We start from the raw sequence: 21,721 nt of genomic DNA on the forward strand, positions 1-21,721 counted from the left end.
CGGGGTCTTCTCTAGGAGATAGAATAGTTAAGTTATGATCAAGAATGGAGCGAGTGAGGGGCTAGAATCAAGGGTGCTAGTATGTTTTTAGGTATTCGGAAATGGTAAAGGAAGGAGGATAAAGGTGGAGGGGTGAACGGTATTATTCCATGTTTCCTACTAATCGTTTTCTTTATATTATGTGGTGGCTATCGAGTTGAACGATGACGTCTACCAGTACGTGTGGTATACAGTGATACTATTCTTGTTATGCTTTTCGGGATAGTTTGGTTGTAGGGTCAGTGATGTTTCATAGGTGAAGATGAAGACAATCTCCAAGAGCTCCTATTTTTCCTTCTATGTGGTGGGAGCTGCGTCATTGTTATTATGATTATACCTTGTAATCTTAGAAACTCTTGTACATGTTAGACTAGATCCTTGGGGGTGTTGTTTATTTATAATTTGCGCTGGATGTTTTAACAACTCTTTATTTTATAAAAGTTCCATGAATTTCTTTTATCTACAGTTTCCTTAAATTTCTGCTTTTTTAAAAATGTTTGAGAACCGAGGGTTCTCCTACTTAGGTACTAGAGTAGGTGCTCGCACGACCCGGTGGATTGAATTTGAGATTATTATAGAGTAGGTTGTTTTTTTATTGATCTTCAACGACTCTCCTCTTTTATCTAAGCTTGACCGACAATACGAGCGAGCTCACACATATGAATTTTTTTTTTTAATTTCTCACATAAAATATTAATTTTATTAAATACACAAAATATAAACAAAATAAATATATCGTTAGGTTACTTCTTTTTTTCAAATTTATACAACTAAATAGAATATCTAACAATCGTTTATTAAAAATAAACTATTAGTCTCCTTCCCTATTTTTTCCTTCCTTACTCCCATGGTTGTTGTTTTTACTTTAAAAAAAAGTACATATTGGGAGTCTATTTATAAGATTAGGACATTTGCAACTAATATGAATTGCTAATTTTCGTTTAATTAAGATATATCAAAGACGAATCAAATAATAGGGCATTGAACGGAAATTTAAAGTATGACTTAGTCAATGGTACTTTTTATTTCTTTCCTCCCTCCATTTTTACATGTGTATTTTTATTTTTTTCATTATATCACTTTTTTTTAAGTTATTTATGTCTTGACTTAACAATAAATTTGAAAAAATTAAAAAAGATTCTGAATATTGTGATTTTANTATGTAATTTGCTTCTCCATGGGTATCTGGTAACCATGTGTGTAGGGGGATAATGGGCGATTTGACAGCAAAANAAATGAAAAAATATAGTTAATATATTAAAATACTTTTTCCTAGAAAAGATATCTTAAATTTTCATAAATTTATGAAATATTTCTAAAGAATTCAAGAGATTGATTTTAATTTATTTATTTATTGTCATAAATCACTTCAAATCAGTTATTAAAATTATTAATACATTTTTCAAGTTGTTTTCATATGCAAATAAATTTCAATTTCTATAATCTATTTTTTAGTTTTGTTTCAATGCTATTTTTTTTTTCTGTCTCAAAGTTAATAAATATATTTATGTCCAAACCTCCAATTATTTCCACCTTTACTAAAAGCATCATTATTAATAGGCACATGCAAGTTTAAGCAAAGGTCATAAATTAAAAAAAATGTTTAATTATAGTAGCCTTGCTTATAAAGTCAAGAAATTGCTTATCTTTTCTTTCCATGTCAGGTTTAATTAAATGATTTAAAGAATTCCAATAAAGCTCCTTCTGTCATCCACCACTTTTATAAATTATCCATTTTTTTTCTTTATAACATGAAAGCCATTTTTTTTCTTCATAACATGAAAGCAAATCACTAAACGATGGCAGGATATATAAGAATAATATTAAATATAATTATTTATACTAATAATATTGATATTAATCATGTTAAAATTATTACGTGTTGTTGGTTTGATATATTAAAAGTAATCTAGATTGTAGTATTTTTTAAAATTATTTATTAGAAAATATCTTTTACAAATATAGTACAAAGAATAGAAAACGGATTTTGAAGAATATTATACATTTAATCATGCAAATGCATATATTAAAATTTGATACATTACTAATATCATAAATTTTTATATATTAATTTTATACATCGTAACACCAAGTAAAGTGTGCAATTAATACTCAACACACATAAATGCATGAGTTAAAACACAAATACAAACGACCTTCAATTTAAATTTTTTAAAAAATTAGATACGAAATCAGCGCATTATCTATCGAATTTTGAATCATATATCAGAACCCTAGTAATCTTTAATTAGTATGATATATTTTTTAAGAAAGCACCAACTAAATCATTATGATCAAAAATCCTCCCTAAAAGAAATGAATATAAAGTCAGTTGCGGTCCCTTTGGCAAAGCAAAAAATGATAATCATAACATAACGTCTCTATCTCAAAGCTCTTTCTAAAAAAGTTATTTATTTTACGTGCAATCTTCAAAATTTTTCATTTTATTAATAATTTTTAACCGTATAAATATCTAAAAAATTATTTAAATTACAAATTTCAAGTGAAAAATAAATTCTTAAACATTAGAGTATAAGAGAGGAGGTGTTGGACCACCGACACCACTACCCAAATTTCAGCCAATTATCATTTAAAAAAAAAAAAAACCGATACACTGCATTGGGAAAAACCTTATTACTATAAATAAAGTAATATAAGAAGTACAAAACACCAATGTAAACCTATAATATTATACCAAAACATGTACCAGCTGTCTCTGTTGTTTCTATACCTAATTAAAAAAATGGTAATCTTAAAATAACATAAAAATTTATCATACAGAAAAAGAAGCTCAAAAGAAGTAGTAAATATGGACTTCATTCACTATTGTCTAGTTTTTTGTAGTGTAGATCCAATCATCTTGAGCTCGAATCTCTTCACAGTTCCAGCAATGTCTCTCATGGTTGAGTCCACTTCATACGGGATTTGGTCAACGGTGATCGTTGTGGCGTTGACTAGCTGTCGACATGGCTCCCTGTGTTCGGCTATGGTCCCATGATAGTGGAAATACTTGATCCTTCCTTCCGTCTTGTGAGTCGTCTTGCCCACCGTGTTTTGTGACATGTGCACCCCCGTTGCTATCACATTGCGCGGTTGCACCGCGTATTTCCTGTCCCTTCTTATTCCTCTCTTCACGTCCTTGTATACTAGTTTCTCAAATCCCCATTTCCTGCAGATGAAATCTTTAGTAAATTGACTAGTTACAAGTTCAATCATTCGATAATACAAAAGCATCCAACAATACTAAAGACATTGTCCTTACAATAGACAATTTAGTGTCCAATTTAAGAAATTAATCAATTATTTAAGATTTCAATAATAATAATACCAATCAATCAATCAATGCAAACTGACAAAATGCAACCTATTCAAATTAAAATTAATAACCTCAAAGTTAGGTTAGTTCAATTCACTGCAAATAAATATTGCTCTAGTTTAGCTAAGGTACAATGATGATCAAACATTGGATTCTCATCATGTTCTAAAGAAGCTATAGCTGCCACTTGGACCTCACAAGAACCAGAAATACAAAAATACTACTTGTTTAATCTCTGGTATGTGGTTAGAATTGCGTAATACATTATAAATACGTGATATAATAGTTAAGATACACGCAAGTTGACTCGAACAGCAACATAAGAAACTTATTTTCTCCTTGGCACCTAACTTTTGTAACCCATTAAGCATCTCAATTATTCAAGATTCAACCACCAGAGAAGTTCCATTCATCACTAGAATACATGTTCAAAACCTACTTGTGGTCAAGTCTCTATCAAAGCATTTCATTATCAACCATCAAAGAACCTTTAAAGAAATACAAGTTTAGAACCACCAAAATAGTACTACTATACTATTTCCTTCAACCAATGATTTAAGATTTCACCTATACTATTTAAAAATGTAACTATAGAGTTCGGAAACAACACAGACCACAAACTAAAATCTAGACACTTTTATCTATTTTTCGCTTAGAAGTATTGGGCAGATGCCAAATTCATAGTGTGACGAACAAGAATTGATGGAGCGAATAATCACAGTTGTCAATTATTAGATTCAGAAACATATCACATCTAGTCAAACAATGAATTCAGCTTAATTAACTTCTTCTAAATGCCAAAATCAACTTGATAATACTTTAATTGCCAATTGGTATTATTTCAAAGACCCCAAAAATTCTTCATATTCCATTTATTATACAACACGGGTCAATATAGTGTCCTGCATTGGGAATATTAGTTGTGAAAAATTGACTAGTTTACCGAAGAAATTAACAATAATCTTTTTAATGGATCTTCCATATTATGTCATTTTAGATGTTCTATAATAACATTTCAATACAATAATCATGCTTTTCGTGACTAATTCTTTCATATTATGTTATATGTTTTCAGTAACAGCATTTCTACACTCACATTTCATGTTATGTTATATGTTGATTGTTTTGTAACACTATTTCGCTATAGCAACCAAAAGATGGGATGTATTGAGAATATTGTTATACCTGTAGGATTTTCCGCGGTCTTCTTCTAAACAGAGCTTGTTGGACATTGGCATTTGTTCAATGGTGAACTGTGTATAATCCGATAACGAATCAACCACAGACTTGATAGTACTCTTCTTAGGTACAAATATGAACTCATCCACATCGAAGAAAAACATCCATTTGGCTTGAAATCTGTATTTATGCAAACAATCATTCACAATGAGAAATTGATTGTGATAATAGCCATCAAACCTTTCCTGATCTCTGATATCCTCTAGTGTAACATATCCTTTCTCAATCCATGGTTTCAACACCGCCATTACTCCTTCGTGTACACCTCCAGCATCATGAATTACAAAATGAGACTTCACTCCGAACAACCTAACGTGAAATGCAAGCCATTCCCGTACTCTCTGTGGACTCAAATTACCATACAAAGACGAACCGCAGTAGAGGAAATCGTACTTTGGTGGTTTATTGAATGTTGAAATGAAGTTTGTGAAATCTTTCTCTGATTCTGTTAAAGCCAAAAAAGTGTCGGTGCTATTGAATTCACTATCACCACCGCCATTAGTAGTAGCGTGAATCAGTAACTTTCCGCCATCACTCACTGGGATTGGGAAAGTGCAATTTACAACTAACACAGTATACACTCTGCCATATCCCCAATCTGGAAGGATTTTGGTACCCGTAACATTAATGGGTTTGTGCATATTAGTATTGGGGATCCATTGACACAAATAACTGGGTTTTCCATAAACATGAAGAGGCTTGGAAGCTAAACCCATCACAGCAAAAGTATTAATTCCACCTCTATAAGCAGACATCAATATAAAATTATACGCAGCAGAACCAAATGGGTTGAAAGCACGCTTAATAACTCCATTTTCCAGTGCAGGCGGCGGCGGAGGAAGAGCGGTGGAGGCGTTAATAGCTGAGATTGAAACTGAAACAGAATCGAAAGATGGAACAGAAATACAAGTAGTTGAAAAACGAATAGGCATGAATTGAAGAATAGTAATAAGGGAAAAAAGAAAAAGTATAGCAGTAAGGATAAATTTGAGTTCAGCTGCACAATTCCATACAATACCAACAAACATTTTCCTCTCTTTCTCCTTGGTCATCACAAAATTGTACTAATAGAAATAACAGAAAATGGCAGACAAAGAAGAAGCAAACAAACAAGATTTTTTACTCTCTGTTTTTGTATCAGAAATCTCTCTCTAATCAATGCTGCTTTTGTGGAATAGTGAAGGAAGGTTTATAATTGTATATATATTTATGGAGATTATTTCATATTCAAAATTCAAAAAAGGAGACTGATTTTATTTTATTTTATTTTATTTTGGCTTTAATTATGCTATAGATAGATTCTTGTCAAGTTTATTTTATTAATTACCATATAAAAATCTATTTAGACAGCTAGATCTATTACTATGTTTAACTAAGGTAAGCATCATTTATATTTGTAAAATAAGTTATTAATGGAGTATAATAACTATATAAAAAGTAATATTTCTCGCTCATTAAGAAAAATGGTTGATTTATCTATTTCAATATACCAAGTTGATAGTGTTATTTGTGACAAAAAGAGATAGAATCATATATTAAAATTTGCACGAAAATTCTAAAGTTTTTAGATGCAAATTCGATTTTGTATCAGGTTAACTTCTCAAATTACTGACGATGGCCATTTATGAACTAACAGAGCAAACTTTCGATTTGATCGTGGAAGTCTTGTTTTATTCTTAATAACATTAAGAAAAACTAATGTTTTCTTTCATTTTTCATTTAGATTTAGAAGCTATATAATAGATTTGAGTTTGATTTTTTTTTAAGAAAAAAAAGATATTAACAATCATTTGTTAAAAAATATAATTTTAGAACAACAATTAAACGGATCGATTATGTAAAATCCATCAAAGCTTGTATTTAGACAATCTCATATTTGTAATAAACAATTAATAGTCAGTCTGGTAAAATGTTTGATAGGTTAAAAATGTTAATTTTTGTTTTTAAAAAAATTGTTTGAAAACAATTAGGGTAATTAATGAATCTTTTGAGAGGAAATAAGGTGTGATAATTGAGAGATCATTGATACATATAACAAAAAAATGAATTAATGTTTTAAAGTGAAGATGTGGTGATTAAACAGAATATATATAACTTAATTTTACTTTTAACTTGTTAGTTATCCTTAGATAGTTATAAATTTATAATATTGCTCTGGTAGTTGCTCATCCATTAATATTTGATACTATATTTTACTTTTTGCACTTTGACTATTATTTTATTTTGTCATTATTGTTTCCTTTAATAGTGCAACTATTATTATTTTTGGTCCAGGATATAAACCCATAATAATGCAAAGAGACAAAGGCGTGATGTGTCTAAGAAATTACAAATGATTTAATCGTCATATTTTACTATGTCGTCATCAATTTAATTAAGTGTATTTAAAAAAAAAGTAAAAATTAAAATGTTTTAAAATTACATAAAAAATATAAAAAGATTTAATTTTTTCATATTAACTTGATAAGAAATATGGCTTAAAACATTTTAAAAGATTATATAATTAACTTGCAAAAATTGAAACATATAAACTACTTTAGAGCAGGTAAAGCGTTGATTAAAGTTAAGAAAAAAGCATTTAAACAAACAAACAAACTCCTCATCCATAATTATATTTTTGCTTAATATAATCAAACCCTAACACTTTTTATGATATCTCTTTTAAATATTCAAATTAAATTGTTTTTTAATTGAATACCTAAATTTTTAATAAAATATTTAAAGTAGATATTTTTATTTTTAATATTGAATTTTCTTTACATATATTTTATTTTCAATTGTTTATTAGATAGTTAAGTATAATATATAAAATATATTAACTTTTCATTATGTACATCAATTGTATTTTAAAAAAAAAAACATGACTATTTGGTTATTTCATAAAAAAGGAACAATTTGATGCTCTAAATTCTTGCTATAAGTTAAATTAGAAAAAAATCGAACCATAAATCTTTTTTATAGATATTTAAGTGTAATTCATCACTAATTTTCCTAATTTATAGATATTTCAGTGTAATTCATATTGATTCTCGATTTCAATTTATACACTATGTATGTACATACATGTATTTTTTAAATTAATAAATGAGCTATGTAGTTGTAAAATATATTAGAATTATCACCTCATGCAATACTAATTATGTACCACGTATTGCCCAATCCAAGTCCCTATCACCGCCAACCCAACCCACGATCTAGCTCAAAGACGATTAATCGGACATCTTTTATAAAAAAATTATTATATATATAAAAATAAGTTAAAAGTAATTTATATTTTTAAATAGTTTTAATAAATTCTAATTTCATAAGTATAATCTTGAGCAGTTTAGGAAGAAAAGGTTTTCCTTGCCCTGGTAAGAATACTAATGGATATAATATATTAGTAATGGATATAAATTATTTAAATTTTATGTAGTAATATTATATTTGTTAATATTTTTTACTATAAATAAAATTCCAATACATCTGATATAGTATTTGATATGCTGCAGAATAGGCGATGAATTGATGAATACACAAATAACAAAACTCTATATAATTATTTTTATATAAATAATTTATAATTTTTTATAATTATCCTCTCTCTCTCTCTCTATATATATATATATATATAAAACTTTCATCAACTTAGCAAAAAATGGTAGATTATTATTTTTTTTAAGTCTTGAATTGACAACTTGTAGAGAATATCAAATGGCAAGTGTGGACAATACTACTTTCATGGAAAGAATACTGAATTTGTTGTTTTTCGTGTTTCTTTTGCTAGTTTCTATGTGATAGGTTCATGTCACAAGTTCCTATTTATTTACAATATCAAAAAATAAAAAATGTTCATTTTAAAAAAAATAATTGTGATGTATTTTCATCGTCAAATGAATTAATTAATACTACAAATTAAAGAGTATTTAACAAAATAAATTAAATTATTTTCATGAACAAATCAACAATATTGAAAAGGGAAATAAGACACAATAAAATTAAAACTTAAAAATATATATATAAAACTTGTTTAAGGAACAAATTATTTTCATTCACATATTCAAACATAACTAAATCATACATCCAATATCTTCTCCTCTTCTTTTTTTTTTTCAACTAAAACCAAATATTGTACAAATAAAACACCTACTTCTTCACATACCTCTAAATTAACCACCAAAAAAAAAAAACAACTAAAAGGGTATATATATATATATATGTATTACAATCTTAACAACTTATATTGGTTACTAGTTAAGTCAATGTCTTGTATAACTAAACAATAATATATTAATTTTTGATGTTAGTAGGTGAAGTTTTCACATAGCAATTGGTTTTTGAGTAGCACATTGGGCATGTCTTGGACAAGTGATAATGTGGTCATTGGTAAGCCCAACTGCCTGCATAAAAGAGTGTATAATTGTTGGGCCAACATATCTAAACCCTTTTTTCACCATATCTTTGCTCATTGTTTCTGATTTTGATGTCTTTACTGGTATTTTGTTGCAAGCCTTGTATTGTGTTCTAATGGGCTTGTTGCTCACAAATCCCCATACGTACTTGTCGAATGACCCAAATTGTTTCTTCATCTGTACATTCAAATAATTCGATCGCAAAATTAGTTAATGAAAATATAATTTATTCGTCCAGTAATGACATTTTTATGTATTAATTATCACTAGGGTGCATATTTGAGTCAAGTATGTGTTATTCTGATTCCATAAGTCCCACCATGTGGTTATATTAGTATATTAATTTAGTGGTGTTAGCTTCATGCAATACAACTCAAAAAGTTTAGTACAAAAAAAGGATTTGGAACCAATGGAAATGACAGTTTAAAAGTTAAATTAGAGATTTTTGTTATGCTAATGTTGTACTAGTACTAATTAGTATTAATTACCTCTAAAATTCTTTTAGAGTTGTCAACAACCCCTCTAACTTGGCTCAACTCAATTCCATATTCAATGCTTGTTGAATTTATCTTCTTTTCATTGTACTTTGCAACAACTTCTGCATCAAATCCTGAAAATGCATCCCTACAACAAAGAAAACAAAGCAAATTACATCTTAAACCTCTACGGATTTGTGTCAGATTCTTCGAAAGTAATACTTATAGAAATTCCTAACTATGAAAAGCAAATGCCTACCTGAAATCTTGCCTTCTCTTTAAGACTGAAGTCCAGTCTGATCCAACTTGAGCCACAGTTAACACCAACAACTCAAATAACAGACTGCATATGATTCAATAAGGAAAATTAGTGCCCAAATGCTTCTGAATAAAATAGAGAGTTAAATTTAAATAATATATATTTGACAGTACGATATAAAAAACTGTACTGTCATTTAATTTTTATTGGACAAAGGTGGCTCCACCGCTAACTCAGAGTTTTTATGTCATTAACGTAATTTAACATGTCATAAATATCTTTTATATGGTCACTACATATAACTTAAACTCGACAAAACATGTGAAGATTTCACATAGATGAAAAGAAGGTACTTACTTATCATCATGGACAGGAACTCCCCATTCTTCATCATGGTATGCAATATACATAGGGTCTAGAAAACAGAATAAAAGCAGAACAGTTAAACGATGATCATTAACTCAATTGACATAAAGAAAATTGTAACTACCAGAATTAGGTGTGATAAAGCTGCATCTTTTGGCTTCTCTAGAAGTTGAATCCACAGCAGCAGAGAGTAATTTGGGTGAATTAGTTCTTCCATAATGTGCAATTCTCTGTTTCCTCTGGACTTGCCTATTGGCAACTTGTTCCCTTCTTGCTGCTGCTATACTTCCAGCAACTTCAACAATCATAAAAGATGAATCTTTGTGCAAGATTGTGTTTTTAGAATCAATCTTCACTTTCTTGATAGTTGGCTTGATTTTAGGTGAAATAGGAGGACTTGATTTTGTGATTTTGGGTGTCATACTTTTCTCATTACTTGTATTTGTATCCAACACATTAACTTTCTTGATTTTGGGAGAAGGTGAAATCTTGACATTACATGAATTATTTTTTTTGTGGGAATTGTTATAGGGTTGAAGAACAGGACGACCATTGATATGAGAGATTGATTGTGATGAAATATCAACAACTCCTCCTTGTTTCTTGAACTTGTAAGAACACATATTCTTGTTTTCTTGGATTAATAAAGGAATTCAAATGGACTTATCTTATGGTAAGATAAAATGTGAAGGATTTTATAGAAAAAATGTAAGGGGTTGGAGCCTTTTCTTTTTGAGGGTTTTAGGGATATGTGTGGAGAACATGTATTAGGGAAGTTGTTTAAGTTAAATGGAACATGGAGGGGTTGGGGTATGCCATCTTGTGAGGGACACTTTTTTTTTTCTTTTTGTTTAACATAACCACGAGGATGAAAGTGACACAAAGAATCTACATTTGCATACAATATTTTATAGTTAACTTGTTTTATTTATCATTTAGAGCCTGTTTGGCTCAGCTTAAAAGCTGGTCAAACTGACTTAAAAGCTGGTTTTTGAATTATTTAGCTGTTTGGCAATACTCAAAATAACTTATTTTGAGTAAAAAAAAACTTATTTTAAGCCAAAAGTTAAAAGCTGGGGTAGGGGTGCTTTTTTTTTTTTTTAGCTTATAAGCTGTTTTAAGTTGACCACATTTTTACCTTTTTGCCCTTAATATTTTTATACAATCTCCAAATTACTCACATAACCCTAACATCTCTTTCTTCTATTTTTCCCTTTTCACATGTGGATGATAGACAATTACTATTACTAATGAATGAAAATAAAATAAATCTTTCAAGTGATCTATTCAAATTATATATTATTAAAATGTAAAATAAGTTGCACATATAACTTAAATAAAAATTTATATTCCTCTTATTAATAATTTGTGATAATAAAGAAATATGTGAATGATAGACAATTATTATTACCTATGGATGAAACTAAAATAAAATCTTAAATCGTTCTTTGATCTATTCAAATTATATATCTTTAAAATCTATAATAAGTTTATATTCCTCTTATAAATAATTTGTGATGAGAAAGAAATATGTGAATGATAGCAAAATATAATTATTTATGGCTGTAAAATATAAATTAATTAACTTTTATTATGTTAACAGCTTTTAAGGGTATTTTAGACATTTTAATTTAAAAAGCTGTTTATCAGCACTTATTTGACAAACACATCAACAACTTTTTTTTTTAACTTCAGCACTTTTATCCAAACGCATAACTGCTTATTTCAAAAATAAGTTTCAGCACTTTCAAAAGTACTTTTTTAAAGCTGCTTTTATTAAGCACATCCAAACGGGCCCTTAATTTGGTGTTAGCATGTATGTGAGTTCAAGATTCAGTACTATAACAACTATATTTTGTATGTCCAATTAAACATTAATTCAAAATCAACTTTAATATAGCGCAGAAGCGACGTATAAGAGATCATTTTGCAATAAACAAGCTAAGCTAATTACAAGATCATTTTGCAATAAACAAGCTAAGCTTAGGTCTAAAGTATGACTTTTTCAAGTTTCATCTCTTTTAGGGTAAGAATCTTATTCCCCTTATCAAGTGCCCATAGCCAAGTTCCTATCACTAGTCATCATGACATTTAAGACACTACCCTTTTGTGGATTTATATGTGCATTATTGAGATCCATCACAATGTAACATTACCATACAATTTTGTGATACAACATAAGGATAATTGGCATAGGGAGTACAAGGTAACAATAATAAAGAATATTTATTTATAACACATGAATATTAGAAAAGTTGTTGGTAACGTACACATTTTTTTTTAATAAATAGCCTTAAAATACACGTAACAAAAGCTTAATATACCAAACTGTTCTTTAATTTAGTATCGTCTATTATCACAATTCAGCTTGCAAGGGGGCTTGGATATGATGTTGTGGAAGTTCTAGCTAAGACTTCATTTTTCTCTCAATTTTTTATTGCTTCAAATCATTTTCAGCGTTGATAGACTTTACTAATATAACAGAAACTACAATAAAACAATACGATAATCAATGTAAAACAAATAACATATCGTTACAAAATTGAGAAATATTATATTTATATTTTTCAGTGACCAATCTATTTTTTGGTGAGTTGTGCCAATCAATTGTTATTTTCATTTCTCCAGGAGTATAATCTAAACCTTATGTTGTAAGCAATATATATGTGACAAGAGTGAAATCTTGGACTTCAAGCAGTACTATTCAAGTTCAAATATAATTACTCAAGTAAAAATGACTCACTTGTTGGAAAGCTTTCTCTAAAAGTAAATAAGAACATATTTGAGATCCATTTTACCTCAACTTCAAAGAGGCCAAATTTGAACCATTTTACAAAGTGTAGAGGTAAATCTAGACCTTTTTGCCTTCGTTTATTTGCTAACTCGTCTAAGTTTAAGCTCGGTTAAGAAATTAATTAATCTTTTCTTTTGTTGTGTTTTTATTTGGTATTTGATATTTGTTTTTGGGGCTCTATTAGTTCAGATTCGAACAAAAAAAAAAGTTATTAGGCGGAGGAGGTGCGGGGAGAGTAAAACACTCTTTACCAAAAATGATTTCATACTTAAAATTCAAATCTGAAAATCTAATTAAAAATGAAAAAAGTACTTGTTATTGTATCACATTCGATAACTCAAAAACAACTATAAGTACTCAAGTTCCAACTTTAAAATTATGATCAACCAATCAATTACTACATCTCAATTGCGTTTAGATCCATCTCTTAATGAAATTGTAATTTGTTATGTTTTCCAAAATAAAGACAGCAACTTAGAGAATATCAATTCACTCACCTAATTTGATTAATACTTGGTACTAATTTTAATGGATGGTAATAATATCACATGTAAGTTACTTTGGATTTCAATAGAAAAAAGAAAGACAAGCCATGTGCAAATCCATCAAATAATGAGAAGCAATTCTTGGCAAAAACACAAGATGATTGACATCTATCATATCAATAAGTAGCTCCATAATTTTTTTATTTATTTCAGTTTGATTAAATTCATATACAAATATTGTTAGATTCAACGGGATACACTTTTAATATGATAGTTATTTCTAGAGACTCAAATCTAAAACCTTTAAGAATTTCAATTATCTCACAACAATCCATATTTGATCCACCGTAAAATTTTTGTTATCAAACACCAATTAACTTTTTGTGAACCTTCCTTGAAAACTCTTTTTCTTTTTTAAAAGTGTATTCTTGTTTATTTATTATTTATTTCTAAAAGTATCAAGAAGGACACGAGGAAGTTTACGCTTAGAATCAATAAGACCTAAAAAAATGTTTTAAAATAGAAGTTTTTATCCAATAAATACATGCAATGGGGTCTATACTCGTTATTTGTTAGTTTTTATAAATTATTAAGTCAATATTTTTCCTTTATGTAGACAGAAAATTATGTAAAAACTATTGTAAACATATAACTTGTTTTTGATAATTCTTAAAATATTATCTATACCACATAAATTGAATAAAGGGAAAATATATTATATAAAATATATTATAAATCACAATAATTAATAAATATTAAAAAAAAGAACTTATAACGAAATGATTAACTTTTGAGATTTCATTTGTATCACATACATTCTGATAAAGGAAGCAATATTTATATATATATATATATATATATATGTATATGTACATATGACCTACATGTGCCAATATATATGGGGTGACCTACATGCATGTTTAGTTTTGAACAAGACACAATCATATCGTAATGAATTATTATAGCACTGCAACCACAAAAACACAAAAAGCAACAGGGAAAAGTTCTCTCATTTTTGTCTCACATGCTAAGTTAATTAGAGATAAATATAATTTTATAGTTTTTCTCTCACATGCTAAGTTAATTGGAGATAAATATAATTTATAGGGTCCCTAATATCCCTCAGCCAACCAACAAAAATATGTGTACATGTATAAAAAAAATTAAAGAGTATTACTTACAAATTTCCAGCTCCTAATAGGAAGGAGGGCCAAAGGGCAACTTGATCAATTAATATCTACATTAAATATGATAGATAATACTCATTGAACTTTTATTTTTAATGATATAAGTAGCTAAGTTAACACTTTTTGTTTTTTTAAAAATAGAAAAATCGTTCAATTCATTCAAGTTTCAGTAGATTAGATTTTGTGTTGTTTAAAAACTTAACCTAACGAGTCGAAGATGAAATGGCTCAATGAATCAATATAGTGTAATTTGATGGTCATAAAAAATTGGAAGAACTACTCGAGCTAATAATTTACAAAGACTTTCACTTCTATGTTGGGCAAATTTAAGTTATAACATGTTAGTTGATTAACTTTAACCCAAACAAAGTTTGATCTATATATATGACCATTATTGATTTTAACTATTTTAACATGTTCACAATTGACTCAAAAGCCACCTATAAATGATTGATGAGATGAATATTCTCTTTCATAATATTATATTAGCTATACTATACAAATAAAAAAAAATTTATACATATATATTTATCATATATTTGACACGTCTATATATGTCTGTGTGTGAGAGAAATGTTGAGCATGTGTATATGCATGTGACAACCAATTTTGTGAAATTGACACATGAATAGAAATGTTGTCCCTCTTGGTTGCTTTTTGCAACTTCACATATTGTACTAGTGACTAGTGAAGGTCATATGCTCTTAATTAGCATCAACTCTTATCCATAAGACAAATTAAATCCCTCACATGCATTGATAGGGGTATCAAACTTTGAGCTAAGTGGGGTTGGGTGAGAAGATTTCGGAGTGGACGTTTAATATTTTGGTTCAAAAATGATTTTTATATTTTTATTTTTTATTTTATTATTTTGATAATGTCTACCTATTACCGGACTATAGTTTGTTTGATTTGATTTGATTCTATTGGATTTAGTATAGTTTTTTCTTGTTCGATTTAATTCAGTTCTTCCATATGAGGTTGAGCTATTTTTTACTTAAAAAAATATAAACATCTTATAGTGTAGAAATTAATTAGAAGAACAAGGACAGAGCTGAACTTCACTTCTTTTTTTTATATATATATTGTGAAAACAAGGTAAAAATATAATATTTCTTCACTAAGGATAAATCATTGAATCTCCTGAAAAAATAAATCTAGTATAGTTATAAGGTGGTTCAAAAAAAGTTGCTTAAGCTTATTTTTTGCTTAAGCTAGAGGTTCCATATTTAAATCTTAAAATCCTGAATTTGCCACTGCCAGTTTACGAAGACGAAAAAACCTTTGAAGCAAAGGCCAGAGCTAAAGTTGACATTTTGTGAAGAATCTATTGCTTGTTCTGGAGATCATCATCATTCTGAATGGTTTTGAAGTTGTTATTATGCTAGCTAGTCCCTTGTACGTGTGAATAAAGAAACTTGTCTTTCATTATTCCTATCTCATCATTTCATATACAAAGGATAGTAAATTAGCAGAGAAAAGGATAAATCTCCATTTGTACAAAAAGGGTGTCTGGTAAACCTCCACAACTTGCTTTTTATGAATGAGCATATGCACGCACCACATCCATTATTGGAGCTTGGCATATAGGACATTTTCCAATACCAGAAATCAATTCATGTGCACACAAGAAACAGGTGCACATATGTCCACATCTGAAGCAAAAACAAAAATAAAATAAATGTATGAACATCACTAGTATTGTTTATAGTTTTTCAGTTCCCTACTTATCTATGTACCTGTAAAGAAGAGAATCAACTGGCTCCTCATAGCAAATACAACATTTTCCTTTGTTTGAACCCTTTTTATCTGAATTCCCAATGCTCTTTTGACCTGTAGTATAAAAAAAATATTAATCAAATGTATTACAATCTCATAGCATCATGGATATTTGTTGTTTTCAACTCACCTAACTGACTGATTGCAGCTGCAACGTCCTGCTTAATCGAATGTTGTAACTTCATTTGCATGTTCATACAACTCTTCATAGATCTTCGTATTTCAAAAATCTCTTGGTGGAGTTGCTCCATATGTCCTCTCATTTCATATATGAGTTCCATTTCCTGTTTAATGCAATGTAATCTCATAACGACTAATGATTCGAATCCCATAGTTAACAACAATATCTGGCAAGGATAGACAACTCACAGTTGAAGGATGTCCGGTGGAGGAAGAACATGGTTGGGAGTATATATTAGACGATTGAGATTGCAGTGAAGAAGGAGGCGGAAGGTGATAAGAGTCATCAGTAACTTCCTGGTATGGATTTGTGTTCCATGACTGTGAAGATGTATTCTGAAGAATGAATGCTTCAGGTTCATCGTATTGTGGTCTGCTCGGGATATTGTCATCTTCAGAGTCATCGTTATAGCCCCATTCTACTTCTACTTCTTCTTTGCCATTCTGTTCCACTTCCTCCTCCTCATCTTCAGCCACTTGTGCTGATACTGGTTTCTCAACATGGCTGATCCTTGCATTTGGTAGTTGATGTGAGCGAGACACCATAATTCGATCAATTTGCTCTCTCAAACCACTCGTAAGAAACACTGAAACACTTTTCCTGCACGAATAGGAAAATCAAAATCAAAGTGCAAGTCATGAACCATGCTTTGATTTCAAAAGTTGAAGGATGAATATCATAGGCGTGACCAAGGACATAAACTCAAAGGCATGTAGGACTGTTTATTAAAATGCTGCATTTCTTTTCAGGTTCTTAGAAATCTCTGTGTTTGATTCTCATCTCAAATCAGACGAGTCTTTAACTACAACATTGAGAGGGACAAAAACCAATAATAAGCACTTGCACGCTTTAAGAAGGAAACTTTACTTCAAATATTAAGGAATCATTTAAAGATGCTTCAAGTTTGAATATCTATGTATAACCGAGACTTTCATATTTTTGCTACGTTAATGGGACAGATAACGAATATTTATGTATATGTGGATGGTTAAGAGGCAAACCAAAAACACAAAGAACAAATTTATAGGATTAGTATAACAATAAATTTGAAGGAGGTTGCTAATACCGGTGAAGAAGTTGTTGTATGTCATGATTGCGTGAGAAAGGATCAAGCATCTCTTGGTATCTTTCTTGCCTGAGACCTTCCCATTCTTTCCGTGGACGAGAAATATAACTTATCCAGTCTTCATTGTCTTGCTGATAGTTAGACTGCAGTTCATCCCATCCACTAGTTGTGAGGGAATAATCACTTACCGAGCCACTGTAACTTTCAACTAGACACTGGATGGTTGCTTCCTCCTCCAGGTCGCTTTGAGGATTCGTGCAATCACTAGTCCCTGGAAGTTGCTTGTTCTCGTCTCTATGGTTAGGAGGTCTTCCTGCCTCTACAAAATCCAACAAGTTGCTATGGCTAGCTTCGGAACTTGTGTTTCCCCTACTAGCTTTTTCAGGGATATCATCTAAGCTCTGTGCTTGACAAGTATAGCTCGGTAAGCTGGTAAGGTTCATGTCATGTTGATCTAATATACAAGAACCTTCTGATTTTTTCGCGCTACATGCCATCTCCTTCTGATTTTCGGACAAGTTAGTAACCTGTATGCTGGTTGCCATCTTTCTCGAGTTCAATTTTTTACATAATTCCTCATAATGATTCTCTTCACGCGGTTGATTGGATATACAAAAAGTTCCAACCTTTGGGATGTTATCTACCACCTCTTTATGGTTGTTTCTTGGTTTATGATGACTCTCTTCTTTAGCTGTGCAGGGGTCTTGAGCCTTTTCTCCTGATGCTGTACCAGGCTGCACTTCAGCTCTCTCCCTGACAAGCTCCTTATGTCGATCCCCTTCTCTCTGCTGATGTGATGAAAATCTGTTTCCAATTTGTATGCTAGGCGCCACGTTCCTGGGGCTTACTTGCTCGGGTACTTCCTCATGATGACTCTCTTCTTGTAGCTGATTGGAAATAGCAATATTTTCAACTTTTGGTTTGTTATCTACAACCTCTTTATGGGGGCTTCTTGGTTTCTGAAGATTCACTTTTTTAGATATGCTAGGGTCTCGAGTGTTATCTCCCAATGTTATAGAGGTACGTATTGAGTCGACTAGTACACGAGGCTGCAGTCGTGCTCTCTCCTTCACAAGCCCCTTAACGGGATCCTCTTCTTTCTGCTGAAGTAATGAAAATCCAGTTCCTATTTTTGCGGAGTTACTACGACCTAGTTCTCTTTGGTGGCTTCTTAAGCTTTTAAAGTCCCTATGACTGTTCTCTTTATGTTGTCGATTTGGTGTGGAAGGGAGGCTTCCGCTCTCATGGATGCTTTCTGCTACTTCTTTTGAGGTGTTTCTTGAGACAGCAAGACCATGCTGTCCTACTGTATTGAACTTTTCCCTGAAATGAATTAACATTATGGTTTAATGCATTGTGCAATATACATCAGAAAGATTAGAACTTTGTTAAACAAAAGCATATTTGAGTTCCTTTCAATTACACAACTAATTGCTTTGGATCTTCTGCTTAATGTGTTTGGTATATAAAGGAAAATAGTATTAAATAAGTGATTCTCTGTTGATTGATTAGTAAGAAGAAAATATTCTCCAAAGGACATCTTGGAATAATCTAGACAAATACTTGACACAGAACCCGAATCCCCCACCCTTTAACACGGACCGGAACCCCTTTTCAGCCCGGAACCTGTCCTTACCCCAAGATCCGACCCCCGCACCTAACCTCAACCCCGACTCAGAACTTGATCCTCAAAATCATCCTAGTCTAACCCGAAGAACCAACCATAATCACCACTCAGGATCCGATGTTGACTAGAGAACTGAACCCCACCCTGATCTCTAACCGAGACCAGAGACTCAACTCCGATCCAAGACCAGCATTGAATCTGAGATGGGGTCGGAATCAGGTCAAGTTCGAGTCATGGTCGAGATCGGGAGTCGGATCTCTGGTCGAGGTCAGATATTGAGTCCCATGTCGAAGTCGGATAACGGGTTTGAGGTTATGTGGTGGGGTTGAAAGAGAGTTTTGGAAAGAAAATTCATTACTTTTTGGCAAGGAAGTCACTTTTCTTAAATTTGAGGAGAAATACGTCCATTTGAAAAACATTTTCCAAAATATTTTAGTGAACCAAACATGAGAAAATTGGAAAACATTTTACTTCAAGCGCAATGAAGACGCCTAGCACAGAGGTGTCAAGACTTGAAAACTAGAAATACCGCCTGGACTATGTTTACCTCATAAGCATCCCAAAACAAATCGACAACTAAAAGATGTTGCATTAGCAACCACAATGTGATCTAATGGTTTCAAGAATGCTACTTAGCGAGAAGAACCTCTCGACTCAGGAGCACCTGAATCTATTCTTTTGGTGTCACCATTCCTTCTATGTTAAAGCATCCGCCCATTTCTCAATGGAAGGAAACGCTACTCGGGGATCCAAAAAAGAAACTTGGTGCCTTTCCCAAGAATGGTCATTCAGCATTCACACATGGAAGGAAAAACAATGAAAACAGAAGGATGTACTGCACCTGAGATGCATAATTGCAGAATGTTTCGATTTATTTGATTCAGACGCCGAGCACTTCACTGAATGATCTCCTCTAATTTCTGCACCATGTCGTATGAGTCTAACTCGAAGCAAAGCCTAGTCAGGAAGTTGAATTATAAGGATCAATCAGTACCCACAAATACAAGTGTTCAGTTCTAACATTGTTAAAGCTGTGCAAAATCCTTAGAATTGATATACATATACACATCAAGAAACCTAAACGGTATCTGCTCCTCAAACCAATTAGATACTCTACATCATCTTCATATTTTTTCGAGTTTTGACTTGTCGATAAATTAAATATTTCAGGGAACTTATTAGTTGTTCTACGGTACAGTATAGTCTAACCAAACAAGCAAAGCAAAATGTGTAAACAACAACAACAAACATACACTACAATACCGTCTATCCAAACATTGTTTCAACATCAATATAGTACAATACGAATCAAGATTACAATCAATATTAGGGGAGAAATGTACCTGAATTCTGCCTCTTTGTTGGAACTTGGAAACCGCCTTACGTTCCACAAGACCTTCAAGTTCCCTCTTCCTATCGCGCTCCATTTGCAAGAGCAAATCACTGAATGCCTGGCGCCCCCTGATGAATCGAGGTGAACTCAAAACCGGTGAAAAATTACACCTCTGTCCGTCTGAATGATCCTTTATTGATGATGTCCTAACACGAGGCAACGGTGATCCACCATTGACAGCAGCAGCAACAACAACATTAGCACCATTATCAAATTTGAGTTTCTTGATTATATCAGCAACTCCCAACCTCTCACTTTCTTTAACATCAGAATCAGAATCTTTACTTGTATCTGTTTTATCATCTGATTCCCAACCACATTCACTTTTCATCACAATTGAACAAGACTCATCACACACAAATCCCAAATTCTCATAATTATTAACCAAATTCAAACTTTTCGAATCTGTTTCAATATCTTTCCATTTTCTAACAAGAGAAGAAACACCCCCACCACAACTTTCTTGATTCTTGCCACCAAATTCTGTTTTTTTGCGTTCGAATAAATCAACATTGTTTTGCGAATTCTCACAAGAATCAGATGGAAAAGCTTTACAAGAATGCAAATGGGATTGAACCAAATTCTTTAAATTTTGGTTGAAAGAATTGGAATCTCTAGTACTAGTACCACAACATCTATTATTAAGAACATAGCCAAATGGAGAAGAGGAGGCAATTTCTACTTGTGAAGAAGCCATTTTTTTTAAAAAATAATTCTAATCCTCACTTCTTCTCCACAAATCAACAAAAAAATACTATTCTAAATTAGAAGAAAAACAAAAAACATGAAATCTTTGAACATGACATTATATTATTTTTTTCAACAAGCCAAAAGATTTAAGAGAAGAAGAGAGAAGAACAATGTTTCATAAAAATAGGCAAAATAACAGAAACAATATAAATGGAACAAGATTTTAGGAGAGGCATTTAACCGTTTAAATTTAAAACAATGATCATCAATCAATAATAATAATAATAATAACAAACTATTTAGCTTATCTATATTTTTGGTCTTTATCCAATGATTCAGTCAAAAGTGTAGAAATTTGAAAAAAAATAAATTTGGATGAGTATTTAAGGCAGAGAGAATTGTTCTATTGGAGGGAATTTAAAACGTCAACTGA

At 31.0% G+C, this 21,721-nt stretch overlaps 3 protein-coding genes across 3 annotated transcripts; all 3 read right to left on the reverse strand.

Moving 5' to 3' along the window:
- Positions 1 to 2,700: 2,700 nt before the first annotated feature.
- LOC107032021 (galactan beta-1,4-galactosyltransferase GALS3-like) lies at positions 2,701 to 5,784 on the reverse strand. The gene is made up of 2 exons (XM_015233575.2): positions 4,541 to 5,784; positions 2,701 to 3,208 (listed from the first exon to the last, which is right to left on the reverse strand). Exons 1-2 carry the CDS (start codon positions 5,644 to 5,646, stop codon positions 2,863 to 2,865), a joined length of 1,452 nt encoding a protein of 483 aa, XP_015089061.1. The 5' UTR covers positions 5,647 to 5,784; the 3' UTR covers positions 2,701 to 2,862.
- A 2,818-nt stretch (positions 5,785 to 8,602) lies between these two features.
- On the reverse strand, positions 8,603 to 10,902 carry LOC107002537 (DNA-3-methyladenine glycosylase 1-like). Its single transcript, XM_015200596.1, has 5 exons — positions 10,211 to 10,902; positions 10,078 to 10,135; positions 9,721 to 9,804; positions 9,474 to 9,609; positions 8,603 to 9,162 (listed from the first exon to the last, which is right to left on the reverse strand). Exons 1-5 carry the CDS (start codon positions 10,707 to 10,709, stop codon positions 8,893 to 8,895), a joined length of 1,047 nt encoding a protein of 348 aa, XP_015056082.1. The 5' UTR covers positions 10,710 to 10,902; the 3' UTR covers positions 8,603 to 8,892.
- Positions 10,903 to 15,835: 4,933 nt separating this feature from the next.
- Positions 15,836 to 21,642, reverse strand: LOC107002538. The gene is made up of 7 exons (XM_015200597.2): positions 20,549 to 21,642; positions 20,047 to 20,162; positions 17,579 to 18,901; positions 16,701 to 17,112; positions 16,462 to 16,615; positions 16,292 to 16,385; positions 15,836 to 16,207 (listed from the first exon to the last, which is right to left on the reverse strand). The coding sequence occupies exons 1-7, from the start codon at positions 21,293 to 21,295 to the stop codon at positions 16,090 to 16,092; spliced, it is 2,964 nt and encodes a 987-aa protein (XP_015056083.1). The 5' UTR covers positions 21,296 to 21,642; the 3' UTR covers positions 15,836 to 16,089.
- Positions 21,643 to 21,721: the final 79 nt, after the last annotated feature.

The sequence above is a fragment of the Solanum pennellii genome, chromosome 10 (genome assembly GCF_001406875.1).
Source record: "Solanum pennellii chromosome 10, SPENNV200".
NCBI lineage: Eukaryota > Viridiplantae > Streptophyta > Magnoliopsida > Solanales > Solanaceae > Solanum > Solanum pennellii.

What these genes read in the sequence shown, in the direction of transcription:
- LOC107032021 (XM_015233575.2), bottom strand. Translation starts at nt 5,646, where the DNA reads ATGACCAAGGAGAAAGAGAGGAAAATGTTTGTTGGTATTGTATGGAAT. An exon ending in GACCGCGGAAAATCCTACAG is followed by an intron (nt 3,209 to 4,540) that starts GTATAACAATAT and finishes TTTCATCTGCAG; the next exon opens with GAAATGGGGATTTGAGAAAC.
- LOC107002537 (XM_015200596.1), bottom strand. Translation starts at nt 10,709, where the DNA reads ATGTGTTCTTACAAGTTCAAGAAACAAGGAGGAGTTGTTGATATTTCA. An exon ending in CTTTATCACACCTAATTCTG is followed by an intron (nt 10,136 to 10,210) that starts GTAGTTACAATT and finishes TCTGTTTTCTAG; the next exon opens with ACCCTATGTATATTGCATAC. An exon ending in ACTCTAAAAGAATTTTAGAG is followed by an intron (nt 9,163 to 9,473) that starts GTAATTAATACT and finishes TTGAATGTACAG; the next exon opens with ATGAAGAAACAATTTGGGTC.
- LOC107002538 (XM_015200597.2), bottom strand. Translation starts at nt 21,295, where the DNA reads ATGGCTTCTTCACAAGTAGAAATTGCCTCCTCTTCTCCATTTGGCTAT. An exon ending in AGCTGCAATCAGTCAGTTAG is followed by an intron (nt 16,386 to 16,461) that starts GTGAGTTGAAAA and finishes TTTATACTACAG; the next exon opens with GTCAAAAGAGCATTGGGAAT. An exon ending in GTTGATTCTCTTCTTTACAG is followed by an intron (nt 16,208 to 16,291) that starts GTACATAGATAA and finishes TTTTTGCTTCAG; the next exon opens with ATGTGGACATATGTGCACCT.